Genomic DNA, 19000 nt, shown 5'->3' on the forward strand with positions numbered 1-19000 from the left:
GATGGAATGTTGGGAGGGTGGAATGGAATGTTTGAAACTCGCTTATAGAGGAGGAGGAAAGACAATGCATTTTGGTTGATGAGTAATCTTCACTGCCCTACAAGATCTTCTCCAAGAGGGCAGAGTTTATCCCAGACTGGTAGCATTAGCCAATGCTCTTCTGATCCAAAGTTCTACCCATGAACCTCACCCCATCCACCCCAGCCAAAATAGAAAGGGAAACTTACTTCTTCACTGGTTTGGGAGAAAGAAATAGACACAAGCAGAAAGCAGGGAAGGAAAAACAGATGGTTAGTTTCAAGAATAAAAAGACAGATTCTATGATCCAAAAGACTGAGCATGGAGCAATTGGGGCAATAGTGGGCGAAGCATTTTTGCAAATGTAAAAATCCCACCCTTCTATTGTTTGGCAGGGAAGGAAGAGGAAAGAGAAGCCAGATAACCAGAAGAATTGTAACTTTTTGAAAGAGCTCTTTGCACACAGCTCCAGCCTCTGGGTGGCATGGGGGACGGCCCAGTGTACACGATCTATATGGATGTACATCTCTCCGCCCAGCTGGAGATATGCATAGAGAAGCCGATGCAGCAAATGCGCTAGACAGATGGGAGTGCAGAAAGGTATTACTTTTTGTTGATGGGATTGAAAGAAAAATTGTAGCTCTAGAATTGTGTTTTTAAAAATGTGGCCCACAAGATATACACAACAGTAACTTACTCAGACATCTTGGTTTTGTTGATGAGCACCTGCAACAAACCAAAGGCATAGATATATTTAATACAAGTGTATTGTTTGGATTAAACAACATTGGTCACTACTAGAAAATAAAAATTGGTTTGTACTTATTGCCCAACTGCTCCCCATCTGCTAAGTGAGGAAGTAGTTGCCAAATTTATGGAAGGCTGCCAAATACATTCTCTCCCCCCCCATATAATTTTTATTAATTTTTCATTTTATAACACAACAAATCCAACCTAACAATAACAAACAAATATACTCTTTGCTCAGTCGCAATGGGAAAAACCTATCTATAGCAAGCCTTCCAGAAAACTTGCAAGTTTTAAGTCTTGTAGAAACAATGTGTGTTGAAACCTCTGCAATAAACTCATATTGCAGCCCATGTGAGGAGACAAAGCATGCTTTGCTACTTAGTCAATAGCTTACATTTTATTGCAATGATTCTTATCAGTACATGAATGCATTCTACTGGCTGTCATAATGGTGGTAACCAGAGAAGTACACAGCTACACATTTACAAATTTGCTTCCATTTCAGCGGCTTCACAGGAACAAGTTGCATTAAACTTTAAGGTTTCCCTGTATTTTTGTATTGTTTCAAATTGATTATTTAAAAGGTATGTGCCTCGCCTGTCCGTCCCCCCTCTGCCCACCAGTGTGTGAACTAACTACTTTGCTATCTTTGGATCGCAAATGGATGGCCATTATACTCAGAATGAGACAAGGAAGAGTTAAAAGATGGCCAGAAAGGACACCCCCGAAGGCCATGGCTGACCTCCCGAAAGAAACCTTATCCTGAAAAATGTGTAGGGCCTATCACATAATGGAGAAGAAAGTGCTTCTAAAAATGGCTTGCAAAGGAGCTGCAGCTGTCTCCTTGGGTTGTGGCCTGCCTTTCCCAGTGACTCAGGAGGGCCAATAAGGGGTGTCACTGTGGTAACCACAGGTGGCAAAGGTGCAAATGACAGTGGGCATGACATATACTAGAAATAAAACAAAATGCAAATAAGGAACAACAGAGGGAAATCATGCCAATCATCAAAATAGATGTTTGTGTAATTTGAAGTTTTGTATCCTTTCCGTATTTTCTACAGTATATCCCAACTTGTCAGTTGCCTTTTTTGCAGAAATGTCAGCATGCTACTTGTGAAACCAGCGCCACTCAGACTCACTGAAAACAAAGCACTCTATTTTAATCATTTTCTTAGCAGCAAGTGCGAAAAAGGTCACGCGGTCAAGCATTACATCTTCCCCTTTCTTCTTCAACAAGTGGTTTTTCCATCTGCTCCCTACCGCCCCAAAATTGCTTACTGAACGGAGAGCAAGCTTACTCAAATTAGTTATGCTTTTCTTTCCTGAAAGGCAAAATCGTATGCTTTCTTCTTTTTCTTTTTCTGGTTAGGCTTTCTCTACCGAGCAAGTTTTAATGTAGAAACAGGCCATGTTTTCAGCAGGGAAATTTGACTGCATTCTCAAGCTCAGGTTTCGCAGTGCAAATTTACACTGCAGATTCCTTAACATCGTGGGAATTAAATCTGAGGACGGAGTAAATCTGAGCTTTCCAGCTCTTGAATCATGAGAGCCAAAGCCACTTTTATGGAGTGGGACCAGCAACAAAGTCCGATGAAATTGATTGCTGTAACAGGCTAAAGAAAGAAAAGACAGACGGGTGCTCACAGGACAGACTTTGCCTCCAACACTGTGGTTTAGATCCTTTTCCCCCCAGTCAAGAATCATTAATCTAGGAACCACAGAGTTTCTACTCTTTCTTTCAGCCTCTTCGAACAGCAAGTGGGGGGGGGGGGGTCAATAAGAGACATGCAAAGGGCTCACCTAAGTCCCAAGAAGAAAAACACACAGCGCTGGTGGGAGGACTGGATCAACTGGCAAGCCACGGGCAGCTGGCTTACTGAGGAGGTATAAATGTGTTTCTTAAACAGCTCAGCAAAAAAACCCCTTCTCTCTTTAAGGGCATGGAGTCTTCCTTAGACCAATGGTGTGTTAGGGTCCAGAAATACAAACCACCCCCCTCGGCTAAAGCAATCAATTTGGGAAGCAGTCAAGAAGTCTTGGAGAAGTCAGGCAGCAGGGAGAATAACAGAAGAGGAAGTGTATTTTGCAGAGTGTCGGGAGCAGAGTCATATATTTTACATGGTAAACAGGTGAAATGAATGCAGTGAAAGACACATATGAAAAATATACATATACACATGCTCAGAACTTCAGTTAATTTTTAACATAGACAACATTTACAGGGTCCACCCTAATTTTCTTGTGCACCCAATACTACCTTATTGATCTTTTTGTAGTTATACCACACCTTTTCTCCAAGGACACATTGGATTCTCCTATTATACCCTTACAACAACCCTATGAGGTAGGCTAGGTGAAGTGATAATAATCTATATAGTGTGTTCAAAGTGCTTCATACATAGTAATCCAGAAGGCAAGGTAAAGTAAATGTCGGCAGTTCATGATGGGGAGTGGGGGGGAGCCGTTGTTCAGAAACAGTAGCTTGTCTAACGCCGCCTAGCAAATTCATTGCAGAAGCAGAATTTGAACATGGGACTTCCTGATTCACAGCTCAGTTTTGTTGCCACTGTGCAACTGAACAAATTGCCTGAGGCTACTCAGCAAATTTCTCAACCAAGCAGGAATTTGAAGCAAACTTTTTACATAAGGACTAGTCCAATACATTTTGCAGCATGAAGCAAAGGTCCTCCCTACTGGCCCCATTTCACATGGAGAAGCTGACTGAACTTACAGTTGAATTTTACTTCAGAAATTGCACTGGGCCATCAACCTCCACCACACCTGAGGGAAGCAGGCAGCACACAGAGCCTCACCACAACTCCCTATTTGCTGCCTCCAAATCTGTTGCCACCATGGCCACCTCACTCTGTCTAAGACAGTGGTGGCCAGACTTGGCCCTCCAGCTGTTTGGGGACTACAATTCCCATCATCTCTGACCACTGGTCCTGTTAGCTAGGGATGATGGGAGTTGTAGTCCCAAAACAGCTGGAGGGCCAAGTTTGGCCACCACTGGCTAAGAGAAGGGCCAGCATCCTACAGCCCAAATCCACCACTTTCCCACCGTACCACAGACTCTCATTGGGTATCGTTTAAGAAGTCAATACCGAGGAAATAATCACATTCATCAGCTGCAGCTTTAAGCTGCACGGTCCATGAAAACTGGCTTTTCAAGTTTATATCCAAGGAAGATGGATTTTAAGGCTTCTCAGTAGTTTGGTGGATTTCGGATGTTCTCTTCCCTCCTGCTCCTCCTCTCCTTTTTCAATGCTTCCCGCAGACTCAATACATCCACGTTTGACACGCTGTGCAGGTGCAGATCTTAAGTTCAAAGAGATACTAAAGAAGGATTACAGCACCCAAGGCAATACTGCGGTATAAATTCTCCTCACAGCTTCCAGCAGATCTCATTCCCCTGACAGCAGCAAGCAGGGCTAGTATAGCACTGGAATGCTGATCCTTAAAGGTGCTGAATGGCTAATATGATGATGATGATGATGAAGAAGAAGAAAAAGAAGAAGTAGCCCAAACCTGCCTTTTTGGTATGATAGCCTCTCTTCCCACAGGGTCCTCTTGGGCTACCTAGGACAGACAGAAATAAGTACAAGAGCCTCAAAATACATGCTATTTCTAAATGTAAGCAATGGGTTTGCCATGTATTGATCATAGAGATAATTATGTACAAAAACTGGGTTGGTTGCATTATCTAGACATCACACAGGAAGATAGTTTGCTGCTAATTATAAATGTGACATTAATCAGGGCAATTAGTATAGAAATAACCCCAAGTGCAGAAGGCAGTTTCTCCATGTGCTGTAGAGGGGAGTGAGAGGCAGACAGGGCTCATCAACCTGGGAAGGGAACCCGTCTAGAAGGAAAGCACTTATTCTAAGCCTCTGCTGCATTGTGGGATATATTGGGGAGAAGAAAAGGCTAAGGAGTAAACCCTACACAAACCCTATGTAAAGTACAGAGTGCTTTTGGACTACAACTCTCATCATCCTTAGCTAGCAGGACCAGTGGTCAGAGATGATGGGGATTGTAGTCCACTGATAGAAGGCACTCCCTGCTACAGAGTGGGGGAGGGCAGACCTTTGAACCTCCAGATGTTGCTGAACTACAACTCCCATCATCCCTACCTAGTGGGGCTAATGGGAGTTGTAGTCCAACATTTTGAGGGCCACAAGATAGCCCTCTGGAATAAATCAGGAGCCCTCTGGAATAAATCAGGAGCCTGAAATTCAACTTCATGTTTTGAATCCAGGCTGCTACAAGTCCACTTTCACATTTGATTCTGGCATAAAATGTCTGCTCTGATTCAGCTGGATTATAAAAGCAAACGCAATGCCATCTCAAGCCTCCCTGTTAATCAGTAACCACCCTGCTAGCTGCAAACAGTCAAAAAACACTACAGTTCTGACTTCCTGTTCTGGCACCTGGGCAACTCAGGAAAGGGCTGCCTGCACTGTCATAGAGAGATTGCAGTGCCAGAGAAGGGAGAACAACTCGTCTTAGTAATGAATGCGCTCTGGCATAGCCTGGTGAGAAAAGCGTGTGTCACATGGGCACGATCAAGGTGGAATCGGACTTCATTTTATTAACCTCAAGTGTCCAGCTTTCATATCGCCCGTCTTGCTTTGGAATACAGCTTCCTTCTGCCACCTGCTGGTAGAAGCACAGTCAAAGCAACATTCAAAAGCTAAAATGCAGCAAGTCAATTGCAACAGAGCCTTGCTGAAAGTAACAGGACAGGGCTAAACTGAACAACTACCGTATTTTTCGCTCTATAAGACACACCCGACCATAAGATGCACCTAGTTTTTAGAGGAGGAAAACAAGAAACAAGAAAGCAACACAAAGCCTCTTGAGCGAAGAGGCAGGAGTGCTCTGGCTGCGCTCAGGAGGCTTTGCGTTGCTTTCGCTGAAGCCAGAAGAGCAAGAGGGATCAGCACGCACCGATCCCTCTTGCTCTTCTGGCTTCAGCAATAGCTGTGCAGCCTGCATTTGCTCCATAAGACACACACACATTTCCCCTTCCTTTTTAGGAGGGGGAAAGTGCATCTTATAGAGCGAAAAATACGGTAACTTATTGCAGTAGGGCTGGAGCTGCAATACCTAGAGTGTGAGACACTTTTAATTTCATAGAATCACTTATGAAACTTCTGGGTAGCACAAAAACCCATAAAACTGAAAGGGCTGTCCTCGTAGAGAGAAAGAATGCTAACAGGATTTTACACAAAGATCAGCTATCATATAGTCAGTTAGAATAAGAAAAAGGGCTATAAATCTCCTGACCCTACCGAAGAGCTCAAAATGCATAGGGCTCTTGATTCCTGAATGCTGGCAGCCCCTGTGAGTTTTCTGAGTCAGACTGTATGTGCATCAAGGATATGCCTATACTTTTCAGTTGGGTAGTCTCAATCAGACACCTCTTAAATACATCTCTATTAATGCCAGGTCTACATAGGGTCACAATGTTCTTTATTTAACATATTTTCTCATATTATAGAAACGCTACTCACATATGACACATTTGAAGCCAAGCTTCAATTAGAATGCTTTATAAAGGATTAAGTATTTTAGTGTCAGTTTTATCACTAGGATAAATTTGCAGCATGCTGGACTGCTTTGAACCACAAACTGGTAGAACTGATAGTAATGTCATTTCTGTCGTCTTCTTCTTCTTCTTCTTCTTCTTCTTCTTCTTCTTCTTCTTCTTAATTTGTACCCTGCCCATCTGGCTGGGTTGCCCCAGCCACTCTAGGCGGCTTCCAGCATATATAAAAACACAGTAAAACATTAAACCTTAAAAAAGCTTCCCTATACAGGGCTGCCTTCAGATTATATAAATGTTATATAATTACTCATTCCACAGGGCGGGTTCCACTACCGAGAAGGCCCTCTGCCTGGTTCCCTGTAGCTTTACTTCCCACAGGGAGGGAAGCGCCAGAAGGCCCTCAGCGCTGGACTTCAGTGTCCAGACTGAACGATGGGGGTGGAGATGCTCCTTCAGGTATACTGGGCTGAGGCCATTTAGGGATTTAAAGGTCAGCACCAACACTTTGAATTGTGCTCAGAAACGTACTGGGAGCCAATGTAGGTCTTTCAGGACCGGTATTTTATGGTCTCGGTGGCTGCTCCCAGTCACCAGTCTAGCATCCCCATTCTGGATTAATTGTAGTTTCTGAGTAACCTTCAAAGGTAGCTCCACACAGACTACATTGCAGTTGTCCAAGCAGGAGATAACCAGTGCATATACCACTCTGGTGAGACAGTGTGTAGGCAGGTAGGTTCTCAGCTGGCGTACCAGGTGGAGCTGGTAAACAGCTGCCCTGAACACAGAATTGACCTGCTCCTCCATGGACAGCTGTGAGTCCAAAATGAGTCCCAGGCTGTGCAGCTAGTCCTTCAGGGGCACAGTTAACCCATTCAGGACAACGGAGTCCCCCACACCTGCCTATGTTGAATGGTTTCTTTAAATATAAAGGTTCATCATTGTTCCACTCGATGTGTATGTCTTTAAGGGGCCAGAGCAAGGGCCAGAGCAAGATAAGGAGACCCAGCTTTACAGCTGTGAAACATAGCAGGTGCTGCTGAGTTGTATTTGATTAAGGTGTGTCAGCATCTGGGTGTAGTATATAAGGAGCAGCACCTAGCTCTCCCATTACCCTGGGGGATGGGTTGGTGGTTGGGTCATGTTTGTTTGTTGATGTATTTAGTGTAAATGGAGTTTTTGTTTTTGTTATTAAAACCTTGTTTTAAGTTATTTTTGAGTCCCTTTTTAATGCATGGTCTCCCCAGCAAGCTCTCTGCAGCGCTACCAAACTGCAAACAGCCAACAGCCTGCCCCATCTGCCAGAAACAATATTTCTGCCTTGCTGGGATTCAACTTCAATCCATTAGCTGCCATCCATCCTCCAACAGCCTCCAGACACTCACAAAGGACATTCACCGCCTTCACTGCTTCTGATTTAAATGAGAGGTAGAGCACAGCAGGGCTGGTTTGCTCCTCCAGCACCTTGAATATTGGCCAAGCTACCTGGAGGGGAGGTGCAAAACTACCATAATGTTCTGAGCCACATTTTGTATTGGATTTTTAAAAGGGGGTGCATGTGACCTGGCTAATGCTCAGGTTGGGGAAGGTAGAGCAAAGGAAGGATTCTGTTCTCACTGCTGCTCAGGATGCTGAAACAGAGTTGGAGGAACCATAGGAACTCCCATGTTTTCTTGCTGCCTGTTGTGCTTGTTGTGTTAGAATTCCTCAAGGCTACTGACTGGTAGAGTCAACGCATTCATAGCATTTTACAGGTGCAACAGATAAGGATCAAGGGTCAGCTCACATCCCAATCACCCCAGTCTGTACAGACATTCCCCCTCCTGCCCATCTGCTTCAGTTTGCTAGGGATGAAACCAGCCAGTGTTCTGCATAAAAATGTTCAAAATCTACAACCACAGTACAAAATCTGAAAGAACAAGGGGAAAAAATACAACCAGAATATATGAAAAAAGAATAAATACCTACTTTATTCCAATCACAGAATCTAGGATTTTAAGCACCAGATTTAAATTCCACTGCTGACAACCCACCTGCTCTCTAATGCCGCATCCATCCCTGATTTAAGAGTCTTTTATGCAAATGTTACAAGCTCTCATCTTGTAGGAGCTGGAAAGTGCTGTCAAGACAATCTCCACTTTGAACGTTCTGCTCCAGTGTTATAATTTCCCTGACAATAAAAGAGGCCTACGGTGGCTCTGCTAAGAAAGGGCTGAATTATCACATTTACAGAGTTATGGAAATAGGCATAGCTGCTGTGGAGAGCCATTTACCTCATCAAATTGGGTAATTTAAAGAGCTTGTTGGTGTATCTCAGCACAAAAGCAAGGATCAGGGATGTATGCAAACTGTAATTTCACAGGAGCATTAAAAAAAACCCCCTCCCAAACCACAGAATGTGGTACTAGATGCATAATTTCGTTTCCTAGGAAACTCAGTTTTCACTTTTTAAAAAAGCAATTTTTTTAGTCTTATGGTGATTACTAGTATTTGCTTGAATGTGTCTGGGCAATGCCCTGGTCAACTTCAGAAAGCAGAAGAATTCCAAACTAAGATTTCCAGTGGTGACAGTCCTCTGAATATTTTCAGTCCCCTGAATAGTTCCTTGTTCTTCTCATTACTGGCCAAATCAAGTTTAAAAAAGACACACACACACACCCTGCAAAGTATTTTTAGAGCAGAGTAAACATAGCCCTGGTCCACAGCTCAGTGACAAAGCAGATACTTGCATACATAAACTTAGTCCTTGGCATCTTCCAATGAAGGAGTTAGATGGGCTGCAAAAGGATCTACTGGGGAAGGATGGTTTAAGGCAGCTCAATATAAGGCAGCTTCTTCATAACAGAAACATTGCAATGGCATCCTTAGGCCTTCTGACTGGCTTTGAGCGCTCGCATGCTTTCTTACGGTATTTTGTTATTTACTGTATCCTAAGATCCAAAGTAGGCATGGCTGCTGCAGTCCCATGTGCTGAAACCAGGAACTTGCAGTAGAACAAGGGTGGTAAACCCATGGGCCAAATCAGGCCTGCTAAGCCCTTTCAAGTGGTTGCTTTCCTCCCCCAGTGCAATGCTGCAAGGGGGAGGAAAACCACTGCCTATGGTCTTCAGAGGTTGGGCCCTTTGTAGGAGAGACAGCAATAGCCCTCAACACTGCAGCACTGGACGTGGTGGAGAGATTTAAATCTCCCTGGGGAAGTTCAGCCCTGTGACGGGGATGTGTAGCGTGTGTGGCTGTGTACGTGGAAGAAAAGGTGTGAAAGAACTGAGAAAGGGTAAGAAACAGTGGGCCCAGGATGATCATGCCCACTTTGGAGAAGGCTAGCCAAGAGCAAATGCAGCGAAAAAAGTTGAGCCATCCCTGCTGTGGAAAAAGGAGAGGGGGTGAAGAGAGTGTGTACAATGCAAGAACTGCTCCCTCTCCTAGATACTGGGAAGGTGCTGGGAGAGAAGGGACAGGCAAGGGGAGAAGCTTCAGTCACCATGAACCACATTCCTCCCCACCTTTCTACATGTGTGAGATGAAACTGCTGCCATCTAGCCTGACCCTATGTCCATGCCATCTTCCTTGACATGGCTTGTTTAGAGCACTCCATGTCCACCTCTCCAGGCCACAGAGACCTCTCTAGGTCCACCAGCAGGTCTTGGTGACACTCCCGGATGTTGACTGGGTACCTTGCTCTGACAAACTCATAAGCAGCCAGCAGCCTCATGTGGTGCTTGACCATCAGGTACTGGATGACGCAGGTAGGAGCCAGGGAGTAGCCATCCCTGCAGTGAATCAGAACCCGCTTCCTTTTCTCCAGCGAGGCCTCAAGGCACCGGTTGATGTCCCAGAAGCACGGCTGCTGCAGAGAAAGGCGCTCCTCCTCCAAAGGCCCCTGGACGTGCACCTTCAGGCGGGACCAGCTATGCTGGGGCCCTCGGCTGCAGGTGCAAGGGATGAAGCTCACCCTGCAGTCCCTGGGCAAGCTGCTCACGTCAATGATGCTGTCAATCTGGTTCTTGCACAGCACCTGCCCACTGTAAGCCGCACGGAGGTTCCCCACGTAGATGAAGTCCGTTACCCTGGCGATGACCGGTTCCAAGAAACCGAAGCCTGCCTGCAGCTCCCTTGGCTTTGGGTCACTGGCCTCCCCGGATTTGAGACTCCCATTGCGGCGCTTCTTGGAGCTAGAAACAGATGACGGATTGGGACTGAATTCAAAGCTGCCCTTTGGCAGCAACGGAGAAAACAAAGAGTTGGAAGACTTGGGCTTGGATGGAGATCCTGTTGGCTTGGAGGGGATGGATGTGGATGAGGAACTGGGTACAGAGGCACAAAACAAGGATGCCCGTTCCAGGGAACCAGTGCTGCTGGCTGCCCCACCACTGTGGGCTTGTTTCATCTATTTGAAAAAGAGGAGAAAGGTATCAGTTAAGTTCCTGCTACTAGATTCACAAACTGATGCAGCCGCATGACAGACAACAAACTGTGTATTGCCCAACAAATGTCTCAGCGCAGACACACTTAGATAATTACTCACCTGAGTATCAAGGTTCTCCAGAGAGACCAAGCCACTGTATTGCCTGGCATTGTCTGATGAGAGGGATAAGCAGAGTGTCTGGTGAGTCTTCATGGGTGACCAAGGCCTTGATGAAGCTTCTCTGTGGACTATCTTTTGTTCCGGCACTTCATTCCTGCTCATTATCAAGTCTGGGCAAGAACCTGCAAGAACAGGATGGTTCCCCCCAAGAACAGATGCTCATGAAATAGCTCCCCTTTGCACAGATCTACAACATATCATGAATGCTAATGAATTGTGCCTCTGGGAAGAGGCAATTCCTTTCACGCAACTCCCACTGCCATTGCTTTTAGATTATATTTTGCCATGAGCACACACACGGCTTTAAGCAGAGTCTTTCACAGGAAGGTAGCTGTCACATCCGTTTCTATAAGCATTCCCTCTGTCTCAGTGTATAAACGTAAAATATGCTAATAGACCACTAACGAAAACAAATTAAAATGATTCATCTACTCCTTAAAATGTGTGAGCTGTATCCTTTGTATGTTCTATTTACAGTACAGCCGCCGAACTTAGTGGATTTTAGCGAGCCATGTCCATTAATTTCAATGGGCCCATTCTGAATAGGACTAACAATCCTGTGTGTTTTGAATCAGCCTGATATTTAAGCACTAGCTTGGCAGTCATAGGTGATCAGGAATTCCATTCAGGTGAGTAAGCAAGCTGGCAGAAAGATGGAGCTCTCCATTGCTCTACTACAACCAGAACAGAACCCAGGCTGGCTGCTGGAAGAAGAGGGAAGCTCCCCTCCTCTGTACCCAGCATAGAAGTGCAGCAAGCTGCCATAGGAGAGACTGAGCTCTTTGTCATCCTCTGCAAGCTGGTAGGTTTGCTTGCAGGCTAGTAACTTTCGTGGGCTTATTTGCAAGGCTGGTTTAAATGCACATTGCCTGTGCCTTCAGCAAGGAGCATGCAGTTAATAACTGTATGATGTGCCACTTGCCTTCCAGAGGCAACATGGAAAAAGAACCACCACTGTGTGTTGTTAACATGGGTGACAGTTATTAGAGGCTCTAGGCCTTAACTTGTTTATACATTAAAATTAATTAGTAAATAGCAGTATCTGTTCATACTGAAAGCCCAAGAATACCTTGATCCTACAAATGAGCGTAGCTGTGACGGAGGACAAAATGGCTTATGCCAAAGCAACTCCTGCAGCACCCAAAGCTTTTCCCAGTAGCACAAATCCATCCTGCTAGGCTGCTAATCCATTGCAATCCAGTTACAAAAATCCACAGCCAAACATGCACAGTTAGGCTACGTATTCTGTGCTTCAAATCAAGCAATTTGTTGTTAATTTGGAAGATGCTCTTTTTTACATGCTTATACAACAGAGATTATTCCAGGTAAAGCAGCACTTATATTATAAGATTGCTACTTTGAGTGAGATCTGTTGCAGAAAAGCAGGAAATAAATGATCTAAATAGGGTTGAGTCCAATTCTGTTCTTCCACTGCTTGCAGAAAGGCTTTTGATCCAGCAGACGCTTCAACTAAGAGAAGGTGGGAAAGAAGCAATTCTCACCAATCCTTCCTGCAGCCCTTGAAAAATCTGGACCCTCCAGAACAACATGGAAGGTGGCAGGGGTTAGAAATGGGGAATCCACAAAAATCACCTTCACCTTTCACTAGTCTGCTGAATCAAAAGCCCAAGGAGAAAGCCACAAGGGGATCCAACCCATAACAACAAATTCTAGCTGCTGAATATGCACAGGCTACCATCTTGCCTCCCTGTAAGAATCCCGTGTTTTGCTGTGTGGCCGCCATCTCTCCATCAAAGACAATAGCTACTTTTGCCCTATTCATTAGATTCTGCACTAAGAGTTGTGAACAAATTCTGTACCCTGAAAAAGTATATCTATCCAACCTGTCTCATTCATGCAAAGTATAGAGATGTGCTTATATTTCCTTGATGTACATGATTTGTTCTCACAGTCACAACAAATGGTGTCACCATTGTTCAAATGTTCCAATTCTTTCTTACCGTCCAGATTCAGTTTCAGTATTCGGTCCACAGGCGCAGAATACAAAAACAGATAGTATATTGGAATGCGTTGCACGCTTCACCTACCTGTACAGTGTTGGGAAAGTGCCACGGGGGAAGACAGGCGCAAGGCCTTCCAAAGGTGCTTTGTAAGCAAGCCTGGACATTGAGAGAAAAATGCATGTTAGCAAGGAATGGCTTATCATATAACATCAAGAGCAAAAATAAAAGCACATGTTAAAACTGATGCATGCAACATGCGAGCTGCCACCCGCCCCCCCAATCCACTGCAATGCTTATGGTTGACAATACTATTACCATTTAGCACATATTGAAGCACCTAAAAAATCTAAGAGCTTTGCAAATGAGTCCTATGTCTGCTGTGCAAGGGACATTTCGCCACAGCAATGTAGTGGCCACGGTGTTGCATTAATGCAGCAAAACACTTGGGATGTTGCACCAGGGAAGGTATTCCAGAGACTGCACTGTGAGACACTCCTTCAGGTGTCTCCTCCTTGAGAGGTCCGGATGGTGGCAACACGAGAACGGGCCTTCTCTGCAGTGGCTCCCCATCTGTGGAATGCCCTCTCCAGGAAAGTTCGCCTGGCGCCTTCATTATACACCTTTAGGTGCCAGGCAAAAAAGTTTCTTTTTAACCAAACCTTTGGCTGACCTAATCAACATCCTATACCATTTAAAATGTGGCTCTTTTGGGGGGGGGGTGTTACTGGATTATTGTTTTTATTTTTATTTTATATATTGTGATCTTTTTTGGTGAACCGCCCTGAGACCTCCGGGTATAGGGTGGTATATAAATTCAATAAATGAAATGGAATGGAATACTTTGCACAAGGCAGAGCCTCTGTAAGAGGGTCGATACAATAAGCACAAGACTTTCCATGTTGACATGAACAGAGATTGCCTAAAATGGCACTTATGCATTGTATCAACCACAGAGGATCAACTCAAAACATTTAGAGCAAGAGTCAAGGTTCATAGTCCGAACAACTCCCCAGTACCATGGACAGGCATATAATGATGCTACAAAGATGTGGAAGCTTTGGTTCTACAAACTAGATGGCAGCTCCTATCATCCCTGACTATTGGCCAAAAGGCTGAGGTTGATGGGAGCTGGAGTCCAACAACACAAGGAGGGGCACAGGTTCCCTATCCAGGGCACACACAACAACAGAGGTCAGTGAGATGCTTCCAGGAAGTCTACAAGTGGGGCATGATGTGGGAAGCATCCAATGAACTCAGAGAAGAAGGCTCCAGATTCAGTCCTTGGTAGGATCTCAGCCCAAGGAAGACCTCCACCTGAGACCCTAGAGAGCCACTGCCATTCATAGGAGAAAACACATGAGACATATGAAGCTGATTTCTATGGAGTCAGACCATTGGTTGAAACTGTCTCCACTGACTGGCAGTATCTCTTCCAGATTCCAGACAAATGTCATTCTCCACCTGACCTAGAGATGCCAGGGATTGAATCTTTGCATGTCAATGTGTTACAGCCTTCCTCTTGGCTCTGTGGACCAGTGACCTTACTTAGTATTAGGAGGCTTCATCCTGAAGACCCACGTGTCCATGGCCCTCCATGGGGCAGGGACAGAGAAAGGGAGAACAAGAAATGGACTCACACAGGGAAACAAGCTATTGCCACAGATCTAGGCAAGTTATCTGAACAATAGGATGCAGACTGGATGTGCTGGTGTGTTTCAGCATGCCTTTGTGCAATAGAAGCCCTTTGAGGGAACCTTTAGAACTGGGTCTGTCTCTCTTCTCTTACTTACCCGTAATCCCACTTTTCCTAGAATCTGGTCCTTTGTTCATCATTATGCCTGCCGTTGACTCCATGGCATCCAAATCTGAAATATGGAAGAACAGATGGGCTCTAGACTCTAAACCCGCAGCAAGACAGCTCAGATTTACAGCAGGGCATAGATGATCTAGCCTACTGGGAGAAGACCAATAGGTAGAATGGCACGTTCATATGCAAAATCCTTTGAAGGGTGGTAATGAAACCGTTCAAGGGCGCATGCTGAACAGAAGCAAGCTTGCATGCTCCAGAGGTGTCAAATCAAATCTGAATAGAAAACTGGACCAAATTGTTATTCTTACCAAAATTAGAAGAGAGTAAGTAATCGATTACAGTGGTAACTTGAGTTACGAACACCTCAGGTTACAAATGCTTCAGGTTACAAACTCCACTAACCTGGAAGAGTTACCACGAGTTGAAAACTTTGCCCCAGGATGAGAACAGAAATCGTGTGCCAGCGGCGCAGCGGCAGCAAGAGGCCCCATTAGCAAAAGCACACCTCTAGTTAAGAACAGTTTCAGGTTAAGAACGGACCTCCGGAACAAATTAAGTTCGTAACTTGTGGTACCACTGTATTTGAAACTCACTGCTGAACTTGTAGAACTTTAAAAAAAAAAATCAGGTTGCAGATTCAGAATAAGAATTCAAGTAGAAACCATAAACAGGTTGGTCCCCAACTGAAATGAAGAAAGCAGCAAGTTGCTTGTTAGAGTTCTAAAGTTCCTCATGTTGTGAAAACATGCCAAAGTATATATCCATATACTGTATGAGCAGTAAGATCATATAGGCACGAGTAAGCATTATATACCTTATGCCTGGGGAAAGTCACAATGAAGGGAAACTGTGGCATTATTAATTGAAATATTAAGGGGAGCTGTCTGATTATTAAAAGTAGCTTTAAGTGCTTGCAAGAGGAAGGTCTCATCCATCGAAAACGATGAAGTTGTTTGTGAGCTGTAGCTCCTTTGGAGTTCTTGAATAATTATTCCATAATTTTAATAATTTTAATCCCTAACATCACTTGTAGACAAAGCTGTAACTCTGGCTGTGGAGAGTCCCCATCAGTTCAGGGTGCAGCTGTAGCTGCCTTCTAAGAGCCAGCCTGAAAACATGTTGCTCCAAAGCATTAGAAAGAGGAACTCTTGACAGCACAGAAGTGGATGTTGTGTAGGCGGGCAAGAGAATATCATTCAATGATCCAGAATCAATATAATGTCTTCTTTCCCGAGTTATCTCCCCTGCCCCCTATGCTCCAGCTTTCATTACACAATGTCGGCTTCTCTGTCTTGTATATTTAACCACCATCCGGCATGATGTTATAAATGTTCCACATTGAGATTAATCACCCCACATCAAATGCGCAAACTGGCACTGTGTTGTAAATGATGTTTACACATTCCCACACAAACCGGAACACATTCGGAGACAATCTCCAATTACTTGATATTGGCACACATGCAGGACGAAAGGTCACCGCTTGCTTGAGACCACCCCACTTGACCCTTGGGGATGGGCTACCCACATCTTGGTCTCATCCAGAAGACAAGAGCATAAAAAGAATGCTAATGGATCAGACCAAGGACCAATCTCCTCCAGCTTCCTATTGGCCACAGTGGCCAACCAGATACCTCCTGGGAGGCAGGATATGAGGGCAATAGTACCCTGGCTACCACGATTGTCCCCCGCCCCCAATTCACCCCCAGCGACTGGTATTCAGAGGCACTGGGGTCTTATAGGAAAAATGGCAACGTTGGTGCCCCAGTCCTTTCCCAGAGCACCACAAAGGAGGAAGTTTACGAGCGCACACAATAAAGCTCACCAAGGGAAAGGAAAGAGAAAGATATAAACTATTCTGAGATATCAGACGTAAAACAAACAAAGCAAAACCAGCAATAAAAGACTCCGGGGTCTCCTGGGGCGGCCAGCTCCCCCTCCCTGACCCCATAGCCCACTTCCGTGGCAGAGGCCACGCTACAAGTTTTGCCCGCCGGGTCCCCAGCGCGCCCCTCTCCGCCCGTCGGGCAGCCCTACATACGCGGAGCCGGGGCTCGCAGCTTCCTTTCTCCGCCTCGACGGGAAGTGGCGCGGCGCTCTGCAGCAGAACTTCGGACTAAAGTTCTGGCTGCGCTTCCAGACGCAGCCCTCGAGGATCGCCCTGCGCTGCACCTGCCAGGAAGGAGCTCCGCGCCCCGAAATCCACGCCGGACTCTCGGCGCTTCCGAGCCATCTCTCGGCGAGGGAAAGAAGGGGGGCCGCGAGGACCGTGCAAGGGCAGGATGGGAAATGTAGTCTGCGAGGCGCAAGCGGGGCGCCTCCGCCTTCCCAGGAACGCCCCTCGCCTGCCCGCGCTGGGCGGCGAACTTGGCCCGCCCCCGTGGTGGTGGCCCGCGTCTGTATCGCTTTCAGCGCGTGCCACGAAGTGCTTGGCAGGCAGATCTTTTCTCTTGCTCAGAGACAAGGCTGTAGTTGGGGGCGTGGGGGGGAGAGATCATCCCGGAATCATCTGTCAGATCGCTCGTATTTAAATAAATCCAAAGAACACACTGTGCATTTGCAAAGCGTCCTGTGGGTGGATCTTATTGGTTTGTCTCTTATAACTCTGAGGTGATGAAAAAAAAATGCTGTTGTATCAATCTCCTGAGAGCAGATGGGTGTTCGACTAAGATTGACAGTACTGCCTTTAGGTGGTGTATGTGTTTGTGGGGATGGGGATTTCCACCCCCTCACTAATTATGGCTCCTGTGAATAGTCACTGTGCTTACTGCACATGTATTTAAACTTTAATTGTATTTTCATCCTGTATTTTTTGCATATCATTGCCATTTGACTCTATCTCCATTTTTTCACACATATATGCTGTGTGTGCGCACGCACACATTTGCCAACGGAGAATAACATGTCGTGCATCTGATGCTATTCTCACCAATTGAGAATAATATTTATGCAGCTGGTCCATGAAAACTTTTTCCAGAACAAAATTGTTAGTCTTTAAGATACTACAGTACTAGCCTTAAGGATTCTTTGGTGGAAAGATAACAGCGTTATAGCCACTCTGACAACCCAGTTGCTGGTGATGTTTCCTAGTTCTGTGTATTCCAGGTAATTAAAGTATCGGGGCCAGATACTCTTACTTACAGTACATATAATTGCAACAAAATCGTTAATGTTTTACTGATTTTCACTAGTTGAGTGAAAAGCTTGGGTATCTATATAGCATCGTTAAATAGCCATATGGGCTATTTAGTAGGGCTGTTTACTAGATGAAGGATATTGTTTCTCCCTACATATATGGATTGCAAATAAAGAGCATGCCATTTTTTTTATCAAGGCATATTCGGCCATGGTATCAATCAGAGCAACAAAAGATTGCTATCACATTTGAAAGCTTAATCTCACAACTTTCTGCATGTGGAAATTCTGGATGTTATTCTGTCTTATTGTGTTATAAAATATGTGCATTCATTACATAAAATATGTGCATTCATTACATATAAATGTAAAAGTATGCTTTCTGAGTTGCAGGGAAATGTATTTTTAGAATGATTTATTTGGTACCACATTTATTTTACACAGATAACTGTCCTTCATGGTAAATAGTCTCTGTTACCGCTGTTTTGCATCAAAAGGAAGGCTTGTTGAGTTCAAGGTCTCTAAGTGTGTTTATAGATTTGTAGGCTTAATTCAGCTACTAGCCTTATGCTGCAGTCCTAGACCCACTGACCTGGGAATACTTCTAAGTACAGGATTATGCTCTAAAATACACAGGAATCCTGCAGTTCAGTTTGGTGGCCGAGCAAAAACATTCAGTTTGATCCTTGGCCATATTTCAAGGTCGGCTAAACAAGTAGGAGGCAGCATTACAATGATGCAGATCAGTTTCCTCATTCTTCTTCAGGACTCCAGCTGAGAATGGCTAAAAGAAAATATACATAATGGCACTTACCTAGCTTTAGAAGCAGGAGTGTCCGAGACTGATGAACTGGTTTTTATTTTTGCTTCCTTGTTGCTAAAAACTTGCCAGTGTGCAGCTCCGGCTGGGGCTGCTTGAATAAATCAAACAGCCAAGCAGCCCCAGTCATTTATGAAGGGTCTACTCCTCCACAGAGCCAATTGCGATTGGTGGACCACTGCTCATTTTGGGTATCCAAGATACTGCTCTCTATATGATGGCAGACGTCACTGCCTGAGATCCAGAAACAGAAAGTCTTTGCTTGCTTGTTCCACAAATAAGAGGAAGAACCAGTTTTTAATTTGTGGACAATAAACCCTGCAGGGATAGCTAAGAAGAAGTACCAGGGGTAGGAACAAGATAGAGT

At 44.9% G+C, this 19000-nt stretch overlaps 1 protein-coding gene across 5 annotated transcripts; it reads right to left on the reverse strand.

The window, feature by feature from the left end:
* Window positions 1-710: 710 nt before the first annotated feature.
* Window positions 711-18927, reverse strand: LOC114599301 (uncharacterized). 5 transcript variants are annotated; one of them, XM_077931427.1, is made up of 7 exons: window positions 16720-17007; window positions 14659-14733; window positions 12953-13024; window positions 10845-11026; window positions 5368-10706; window positions 2569-4347; window positions 711-744 (listed from the first exon to the last, which is right to left on the reverse strand). In XM_077931427.1, the coding sequence occupies exons 2-5, from the start codon at window positions 14720-14722 to the stop codon at window positions 9867-9869; spliced, it is 1158 nt and encodes a 385-aa protein (XP_077787553.1). In that variant the 5' UTR covers window positions 14723-14733; window positions 16720-17007; the 3' UTR covers window positions 711-744; window positions 2569-4347; window positions 5368-9866. The 5 variants fall into 5 exon arrangements, with proteins under 5 accessions (XP_077787553.1, XP_077787565.1, XP_077787556.1 ...); XM_077931439.1 differs by lacking the exon at window positions 16720-17007 and adding an exon at window positions 18628-18927 and having other exon boundaries at window positions 2569-10706; XM_077931430.1 differs by having other exon boundaries at window positions 2569-10706; window positions 14659-14822; window positions 16720-17008.
* Between the last annotated feature and the right edge of the window lie 73 nt (window positions 18928-19000).

Source organism: Podarcis muralis, chromosome 1 (assembly GCF_964188315.1).
Source record: "Podarcis muralis chromosome 1, rPodMur119.hap1.1, whole genome shotgun sequence".
NCBI classification, from domain to species: domain Eukaryota; kingdom Metazoa; phylum Chordata; class Lepidosauria; order Squamata; family Lacertidae; genus Podarcis; species Podarcis muralis.